Raw genomic sequence first — 9,581 nt, 5'->3', positions numbered from 1 at the left:
CTTCCTCAGAGGTCTTCCAGTCTTCTTCTGCCCAATTTTCAGCGAGGATTGATTCTCTGATTTGTCTTAGGGTTCTTTTCCAAACTTCTTCTGGATTTGATATTTTCCCCTTGAAGATTCGACCATTTCTCTCTTTCCAAAGATTCCACACGTTGAAGCCTGCCACCATGTTCCAAGCTCTTCTTACCACCTTGCTTTTAAACTTTCCTTCTCCCCAGTCACATAGAGTTTGAATTATATCCTGTGGATTTCGTTCAGTGGTCGAGAATAAATTTCTAGTCTTTTCCCATTGGAATTGGGCCATGCTGCATCCATTGAGAAGGTGTTCCTGGTCTTCTTCATCTTGATAACAGAGGCAGCATCTTGATGGGCCTGAGAATCCTCTTTTTTGTATTCGATCCCAAGTTAGAATGCGTTTCCTTCCTACCAGCCATACAAACATCTTTATCTTCGGCCACCATTTATTTCTCCATAGCTTCCTCCACTTCTGCTCTTCCTCCCCCTGCTCTTGCTGTATCTTTACATTATATGCTTCCTTAATGGTAAACGTTCCTTTGGTTTCTTTACCCCATCGTAGAATGTCACTGCCTCCTCTATTTTTTATTTTCCTGGAATCTAATTCCTTGCTAAATATTGTTTTTTGTTCCTCCGTTGCATTCCTGTTCCATTCTTCCATTGATTTCCATTCCCTCCATTCTTCGTTTCCTCTTTCTTCTATCTGATAATCTTTAACCCTAATGAGGTCTTTGTCCATACTTGTTCTGTAGATGTCCTGCATTCCTTGTAGGTCCAACATTTTCTCCCTTTGTTGCCATGCTTCCTCCCAAAATCTCGCATTCTGACCCCCTCTGATTTCCCAAAAAATATGACCATCAACTAATTCTCTGCTTTGAATGGTCAGGTTCCATATATCTGATCCCCGAGGTGTTTCTTGTTTCCTTAGTATTTCTTCAGGAGTTGATGGCATATTATATTTTGTTGTCCATATTTCTTTCCACAGATCCTTCCCTCCTTGCATCCATCTCCATCTTAATTTGGCTGCTAGAACTTGATTTAGGATCGATGGGTCCCTTAGGCCAAGACCTCCTTTTTCTTTTGGTTTGGTTAGGCTGTCCCATGAACAGAGGGCCCATTTCTTTTGTTGCTTAGGTCCTCCCCATAGAAATTTTCTGTATATCTCTATCAGCTTATTGCATATCCCTTTTGGTGCTGCCATTACTGATAAAGGATATATCGGGATCGCCTGAATGGTGGATTTAAGCAAAACGACCCTTGCAGCCAGGTTCAGAGTGCGGAAGGACCAATTTTCCAGTCTTTTCATGATCTTTTCCAAGATGGTTTTCCAGTTTCCTATTTTGAGGGATGAGGAATCTAGCATAGTTCCTAAGTACTTTGTTGGGAGATCCCCTTTCCTATAACCCAAGATCCTGGTTAAATGATTTTTGATGGGTTCCACTGTATTAAAGAAGAATGTTCTTGATTTTTCATTGTTTACCTCCATACCTGAGCCTTCCATGAATACCTCTAAAATTTTCTTTATCCTTCTCACCTCATTCATGGATGCTTTGCAGTATATCATGATGTCATCCATGAACTGTTGGTGGGTGACTGTAGTTTGATTGCCCCATAGTCTCAGACCCTGGATTTTCCTTTCTCTTAATTCTTTTTTGAAGTATCTACCTAATCCTTCTGCTGCTATTATGAAGAGAAAGGGGGATAGGGGGTCCCCTTGTCGGAGTCCTCTTGTAGCATTAAAAGTAGCAGATGGAGCTCCATTTAGCAGGATGGAGAAATTCGGTGTGGAGATCATACTTAAGACCCACTTCACCCATCTGTCACAGAATCCAAAGGCTTGAAGGATGGTTTCTAGATATCTCCAGTTTAACCTATCATAGGCTTTTGACAGGTCTAATTTTATCAGCATTCCTTTTTCCTTCTTCATTTTCAAAGTGTGGATTACTTCCTGGGCCACCACTAATCCATCCAGAATCTGTCTTCCTTCTACAAACCCAGTTTGTTCTGGGGATATTATGCTTGGGAGAATCGATTTCAGCCTCTGTGCCACCACTGATGCCACTATCTTGTAGATGACATTACATAAAGCTATGGGGCGAAAGCCTTCAGCTTGATCCGCTTGGGTAGTTTTAGGAATAAGAGTCAGCAGGGTTGAGTTTATACCTGGCCATATTCTTTGATTGATTCTAGCTTCCTCCACCACTTCTAGAACTTCTTCAGCAAGGAAATGCCAACCTGCTTGGTAGAATTCTACCGTATACCCATCTGGCCCAGGGGCTTTGTTCCTTTTCATGTTCCTGACTGTATCCTCCACTTCTTCTATTGTAACTTTCCTCATTAAAGCCAAATTCTGTTCTCTGGTTACCAGTTTAGGGATCTCCCTGCTTATCTTTGTTATAGCTTCTGATCTATTATCCTGAGTTTCCTTTAATAAGTTTTTGAAATGATTGACCAAAACTTTTTCGATTTCTTCATGCTGGAGAACTCTCTGGCCTTCTTGATTTTTTATTGAGAAGATTCAGTTTCTTTGTCTATGCTGTATCATTGCTTTATGGAAGAACTTAGTATTCTTTTCCCCTTCTCTAAGCCACTGAACCCTTGACTTCTGTTTCCATAAAATCTCTTCTTGTTTCCTTCTTTCTTCTAGCTGGTTTAGTATAATTCCTTCTTCCTTTATTCTATCTTCCTGTGTGCCTTCTAGGATATCCATCTGCTGCAGCTCTTCCATTCTCTGCTCCAGGTGCTTTTTCTCTTCCAGTATATTTCCAAATTCTTCTTTATTCCACTTTTTTATTTTGTCTTTCATCTCCTTTAATTTGAGTTGAAAGGTATGCATTTTATTTTTTCCTCTTTGTTCACTCTTCCTCCACCATTCTTCAAGTTTCTCTAACAGTCCCTCATTTCTTAACCAAAAAGCTTCAAATCTAAAAGGTTTGTTGTTTGGTCTTTGCTTGAGATCTATTTCCATTTTTATCGGCCAATGGTCCGATCCTGCTACCGGAAGAATTGTGGCTTCTATGAAAACATCTTTCATCATTATTTGTTCAGAAATTAGGAATCTATCAAGCCGAGATGCTATTTGATTAACTCCCCCTCTTCGGTTATTCCAAGTATGGTTTCCATTTATCGTTTGGATATCAATCAGTTTCTGCTCCCTTATCAAATCTCCAAACTGTTCCATTGTTTTATCCGTTCTCCTTAGCCCTCCTCTTTTTTCCGCTGAGCTTTTAATCAGGTTGAAGTCCCCTCCTACTATCCACTGCCTTCCAGGGATTAGACTTCTCAATGCTTTTAGATTCTGCAGAAAGTTTTCCTTTTCTCCTTGGGTATGGGGTCCATAAACCCCTGTTATAATAATCTCCTCCATTGTTCCTATTATCTTTGCTGTCCCTGTTAGAATTCTTGGATAACTTATCCAATTGCTTAATTGAATTTCTTCAGGGTTCCAAATTATTACCAGACCTCCTGCGCTCCCAATCGCATCCTGTCCCATCATTTCATATCTATTCTTGTTTCTATTCAAAATATCCCTCATTTTCTCAGTACTTACTTTTCTTTCTTGTACTATCATTATGCTGGGTTTTTCTTTTTTCATTCTTTCATTTAAATACCTCTGTTTGCCTCCACTGTTGAGGCCTCTTATGTTCCAGCTTGTGATGATCATCGCAGAAGTTTCGGGGGAGTTTGGAATACCTATGAGAGAGGTATCACTCTTCCTAAATTTACTAACATCTCTCCAACTTCTTGAATTGTTTCCCTCATTGTTCTTCTACCTCTTTTTTTGCCTCCCTTGCCAATGCTGCTTATTTCTAGATTTTGTGTTTCCTGCTTCCCCATTTTCCCATCTTCTCTTTCTTCCAATATTCCTTTTTACTCTTTATATCTTTGAAAGGCTTCTTTGTACATCTGTTTCTGATCCTCTGGAATAAATATTTCATCGAGCCTCTTCCATTCCTGCAGAAGCTTCGTCATTACTTGTTGTTCTTCTTGTCCTTTTGTTTTCTGTGGATCTATTTCCATTCCTTGTTGATCCTCTTGGTTTTCTATTGGGGTCCCTATTCTCTCTTGATCTTTATCCATTTGATCTGACTCTTTATCTATGTTTTCCTTTATGACTTCCATTCCCTCTATTTCCTCCTCCTCGTTCTCCTCTGTTTCTACTTCCTCATCTTGGAGTATTTGTAACTTGTTTTGGGATTCTATGTTACGTGCTCCTTTTTGTTTGCCCGTCTAGGTCTTGCTGATTCCTCTTTTTTTCTTCTTCTGCACTTCTCTGAAGTCCTCATCCTCCTCACCTGATTTCTTTGCTGCATTTCTCCTTTCATTTTCAGCTTCCTTTTCCTTTTCTGCTAGCGTGATAGGGCATTATCGATATAGATGGCCATACTCACAGCATCTTCTGCAGCGAAAGGGAATATGTTCGTAGTCAATTGTTTGATGCCAGATCTCGTCATGATATTCCAATTCTATTGTATCTGGAAGTGGCTCTGTGATGTTCATGTACGTGCATATTCTTGCATATGTTGTATATCTTCCCCTCTTTGTCGATTCTGCCACTTTCACAAATGACCCTATTGCGTTACCTATACCCTCAAGGATCTCTGGGTCCCAGAATTCTGTTGGTAGGCCAAAGAGTCTGATCCATACCGGGGCTGCTAGCATTCTTTCCTTATCTGGGTTGTAACAGTCTACCCACTGCCTCATAAATAATCCAGCATTGTTCATGAAGTAGGGTCCTTCCTCAAAGATTCTTTCCCTATCTTCTAGGTTGGAAAATATAACTGTAAAAAATCCCTTCGCCCCCAACTTTACTTCCACATGTCCTTTTGGTTTCCACCTTTGCTGGATCCATCTTAGAAGGTCTTTCTCTGCTGGCCAGTATCCTACGAACTTACAGATCAAAGCATAATCTTTCATGTAACTTCTATATTTCTCTAATCTGTTATGCGGAATTACAAACCTGGGTTTGTTCGTCGCCCTCGGCAAACATTTGCTTGTTGCTCCCGTTCTCCTTTGCGCTCCCGCTGCTGAGGTTTCTCCTTCATTGGTTCTGTCTCCTTCCTTCTGTCGTTCCTTTCTCGCTTCCCCCGTTATCACTGCTTTGAAGGAGGGGATCTCTCCCCTCCCCTGCTCCGTTCCCATTTCTTCCCTCAGATCCTGCGTTTCTGTTTATCCCCCAATCTTTAGGTTTTCTTCTTTTTCTTATTCAAGTTCTTTTGCTTCTGAGTCTCACACCCGAGATCTATCCTGGTGCGCTGCTTCCGCACTCAACAAACCTTCTTCCCTTTCTTTGACGAAACCCTCGTCTGCGTTGCTCTCGTCTGCGAAACCCTCATCCGGCCGCCCAATTTTCTATTTTTTATATTAATTTATTTAATTACTTGTTAATTTATTTAATCGTTTAAATCCATAGGGATAAGTAAAGGGTTTTTAATAATAATGATTTAATGGAATTAATAAATTAACTTTATTCTCTATTTCTACATCATGAAATTGAAATATGAACTAGCCAAGTTTAAACTGTTTGAATATTCATAATTTGTGGCATAAGTGAAAAGTTGCACACAATTGTTCATTATACAAAGTGAAAAAATAATGGCATTTAGACTTGCACACTTTCCTTGGCCTTTCTTTTTGTTGGGGTTCATTTTCTTTCATTTTTTGACCATCTTTTATTCTTTTCACCCTTTGATTTTTCTTTTAGGGTATACCCTCTTTATATTTTTTAAATTTTTTGATTTTTTACAAATATGGAAAACCTTTGAAACAAGTAAAGGTATGAACATATTACATAGCTCATCAAGTCAATCATGATATATGACACCTATTGGTATAGGGGCATAACAGAGGGTTCTAATTTTGAAGATGCAGCTACTAATTTTGTTGTGGAATTTGTGGGGGAGGATAATTCTGATATGATGGAGGATATTGATAATATTAAGAAAATCTTCCATAAGGATTTTGTATTCCTTAAGCCCAAGGTTGAGATTGAGATTGAGGTTGAGGACAAGGTTGCTGCGAAGAATTCCAATTTGGTGGGGGCTGAAGATACATTTGATTGTTAAATCCCTGATTTTATGGCCCCTGCCAAGGTCTTCTAGAGACAAAGCAAACAGATTCTGCTGAATTTGGAGTTTTTTCTTCTTGGAAAAACAACCTTAAGACTTTGAATTGAAGGACAATCTTTGGTCTCATGGTTTTTTGAAAAAATCACACAAGTATCTATGATCCTTTCATCAAAAGAGCATTCTCTTCAAGCGTGTTTTTTTCTACATTTGGGATAGAAAAGAGCTAAAGCATCAGCCTCATTTTTCTACTTGTTTTGCAACTTAAGGGTGTCTATTTGCTCACTAAGGCTTCCTAGAATATTTATTTTGAACTCGTCAAGCATATTCCCAATATCTACCCTACTCACTGATCCAGTTGTAGATTTATTTGTTCTAACAAGATAAGGCTCTCTTGGACCTTTCCTAGTTTTGGATTTCCATCTTGAGAGATGAACACATAATACTCCTATGTCAATTAATGGGAGTTGAGAGATATCTCCCTTCCCCATCATATTAAGGATTCTATCCACCCATCTCTAATGGATTTTAATAGAAGATCTTTTAAGGTATCTTCATCTAAATTATCCATCTTTTCTCTTTTCAAGTTATAGTTGAATCTCTCAATTAAATCCTCTAAATTCTCATCCTCTCTTTGCATCATTTTGAACACTTCATCCTTGTGATTGTTAGGCATGGAATGATCCAAATACCTGTCCAAAAACACTTTCTTCATGTCATTCCATGTTCTAATGGACTGAGTGACCAACCCCATGAACCACTTCAAAGCAGCTCCTTTCAATGTTGAGGGAAATAACTTAAGTTTTTGAGAGTCTTCTAAGTAATCATAGGTTTTGCAGAATACTTCAAACTCGAATAAAAATGTTTCAGGGTCCTCACTTTTTAACTCATGGAAATTTGGGAGGAAAGAAGGTGAGATATTTTTCATTGTGACATTTGTTTCTTCACCAACTATAGGGAATCCAAAAGAATTATCTATTTCTCTATTTCCTCTCCCTCCTCCATTATTTCCTCTACCTCCTCCTCTACGCCCTCCTCCAAGCAGTGCGAATTCTCCATCCTCTCCTTCTTCTACCATGATAGTTTCTTTAGAGTCAGTATAAGGTTCAACCTATAAGGTTACTTTCTCTTCCTCTGGTTCCTCTATTACTGGTATGTGGGAGAGAGGTTAGACTTATTCTTCCCCACTAGGTACTCTTAGTTCTTCAAGTAAAATATTCTCCCCTGTGGAGGTAAAAAAGGATACTCCTATTAGAGACCCAAGATTTTTCTCCTCTAGGACTACCTTGGTAGATGAAGTAGGAGATTATCTTGATTGAATTTTTGACGTTAGAACTTCAGAAGTTTTATGACTAGGTGTATGAGCTTGAGATGAAGGTGTATCCCTTCTTATTCTTGGTGGAGTAGGTGGTGTTGTAGGAATTGAACTCCTACCTCTAGCTATAAATCTACCCCTAGAGTCTCTCTCTCTATGCATATCATTTTTTTTTTAATGTATGAGATGAGGTTACCTAATTACACTTCCCCGGCAATGGCACCAAAATGTTTAGTCAATTTAGTGTCCTAATTTTCTTGCATAAATCATCAACCAAGGTTTGTAATCTGATGAAGTTTAGTGCACAATATGTGCTTAGTTAACCCTTCTTACTTCGTTGTTTTTGTATTTTATATTGTTTTGGTTGTTTTTGTTCTTTGATTCCTAATGATGTACAATCTGAACTATGAGAAACTGAATCTAAACTTACTAATGGTGAACCAAGAGCTAAAGCTAGTCAAAGTCTAATTTAAAGGAAGGAAAAACAAAGCATTTGTCCTATCTTGTCATTAATCCTAAGTCATGAATCTAATTCTAAAAATTAAAAGGTGAAGTTGTAATGCATGTTGAAATAAATATAGAGAATTAAATCAACTGAAGTACTTCTAGTTACTCTAACCTTCAATTTTGAAAGAAAACCTTCTTGAGATGGAATACGAGCAACTTTCTGTACTTTATGATCTAGAGAACTAAATGAAAACATGCAGAGAGTAACTGATTGATTTCAAAAATTGTGTGAAGTTAATGTTTAACCAGTTAGTTTAGGATGGGTATCAACTTGAAATGGTGTTCAAAAACATTCATTAACGCAATGTATTGACAATTTCAACTAAAAAATAATAAATAACCAAACAGTGAGTAAACTAGTCAACAATGCATTCTCACTACTTCAACCTTACTTTGTTTAGAAACAAAATCATTTCCTTTCATGAAATGTGTTGGAGAAACAAGACTAAAAATAAAAGAAATCAACCTAAGTTAGAAATACTGCAAAAGGAAAATGATGAAATTAAAACTAAACAGAAAACGAATGGAAATAAAACCTCCTTCAGTGTAGGGTGCCTTTGTAACTGACTCGGTTGAGCTTCTAACTAATTGAAAATGATCTTCTTAAATGATCATTGGTCAACACATGATTCTATATTATAAACAGGAACAAAGTCCAAAAATATAGAGTTGAAATTCTAAACTTAATATATAAAATTCTTCTAACCCCTCTCAGTTCTGTACAACCAGTATTTAAAAGGAGATAGTCATAAATACCTTTGAGGAAAACTAGCTACTAGTGGCCTATACATATTATAACAATACTGCATAAATGTCTGATCAGCTATAGGTGACTTCAATTTGAAAGAGCCATTTGCAATAGAACTGTTAACACAAGTGGTTGATCCAAGTTAAGGCTGCAACAGAACTGTTGGATTTATTGATTAACCACGAAAGAGTAGACAAAGAGTCTTATTGCTTCTGGGTATCATACGTTTTACTCCACCTTTGACTATGATCTTGAGCTTGCTTTCTTATCGATCTGGGCTAGGTGACCAGGATAAAATCCATTTGGAGATGATTCTAGATATTCCCATGTGGCCAATTTCTTCATTTGACACCTAGAACCTGCCAGACCATGGAAGTAGCTACGAAATACATAGTTAGCTACAGAATAGGTTGTGTTCTGTAGCTCATTTGCAAAAATTTATTCAAATAGAAAAAACATAAGAATATAACATGTCAATCATTTACTTCCCTCCTTAAGACAAAAACTATCAGTTATCATTGATGGGGATTTGTAATCTTATGGAAAAGTAAGGGAAAGAAGTGAGAAAAGCTGTCAAGGAGAGGGTAATTCTGAGGTTCAACAATCCATTTGCGGCTCCAGTCTATCATTGTTTCCTGAAGTGGAGGCATCAGGGAAGCTCTTCTTAGCTTCCATGAAGGTTTCCTTAGCGCGCTCCAAATCAAACTCTCCTACTTTCGTCAGAGCCTTGCGAACCCAAGTACTATCTTCAGGCTGTTTTCCTTATCATCTCCCGCTGTGATTCCACTTTACAGCACAATGTTCACATTTGGATCTTCCTCTTGTGGCTCAGACCTCATCGTCTATAGGTCTTGAGTTGGGGGAGGTGTTATCGCTCCCTTGTCACGTACCCTAGCTATTAGAAATAGGACAATCCCTCGTCTCATGATCA

The 9,581-nt window shown here is 38.1% G+C and overlaps 1 protein-coding gene across 1 annotated transcript; it reads right to left on the bottom strand.

The window, feature by feature from the left end:
- Positions 1-4,380: 4,380 nt before the first annotated feature.
- LOC149245158 (uncharacterized) lies at positions 4,381-5,157 on the bottom strand. The gene has a single exon (XM_089437291.1). The coding sequence runs from the start codon at positions 5,155-5,157 to the stop codon at positions 4,381-4,383; it is 777 nt and encodes a 258-aa protein (XP_089293417.1).
- Between the last annotated feature and the right edge of the window lie 4,424 nt (positions 5,158-9,581).

This window comes from Pinus tabuliformis, chromosome 7 (genome assembly GCF_031772625.1).
Source record: "Pinus tabuliformis cultivar Carrire ecotype Pingquan chromosome 7, CPIR1, whole genome shotgun sequence".
NCBI classification, from domain to species: domain Eukaryota; kingdom Viridiplantae; phylum Streptophyta; class Pinopsida; order Pinales; family Pinaceae; genus Pinus; species Pinus tabuliformis.
The sequence above is the reverse complement of the archived record's forward strand: the minus strand, read 5'-3'. Positions and strand labels throughout refer to the sequence as shown.

Bases quoted from the DNA above. Each gene is read 5' to 3' on its own strand.
- LOC149245158 (XM_089437291.1), bottom strand. From the start codon at position 5,157: ATGGGAACGGAGCAGGGGAGGGGAGAGATCCCCTCCTTCAAAGCAGTG.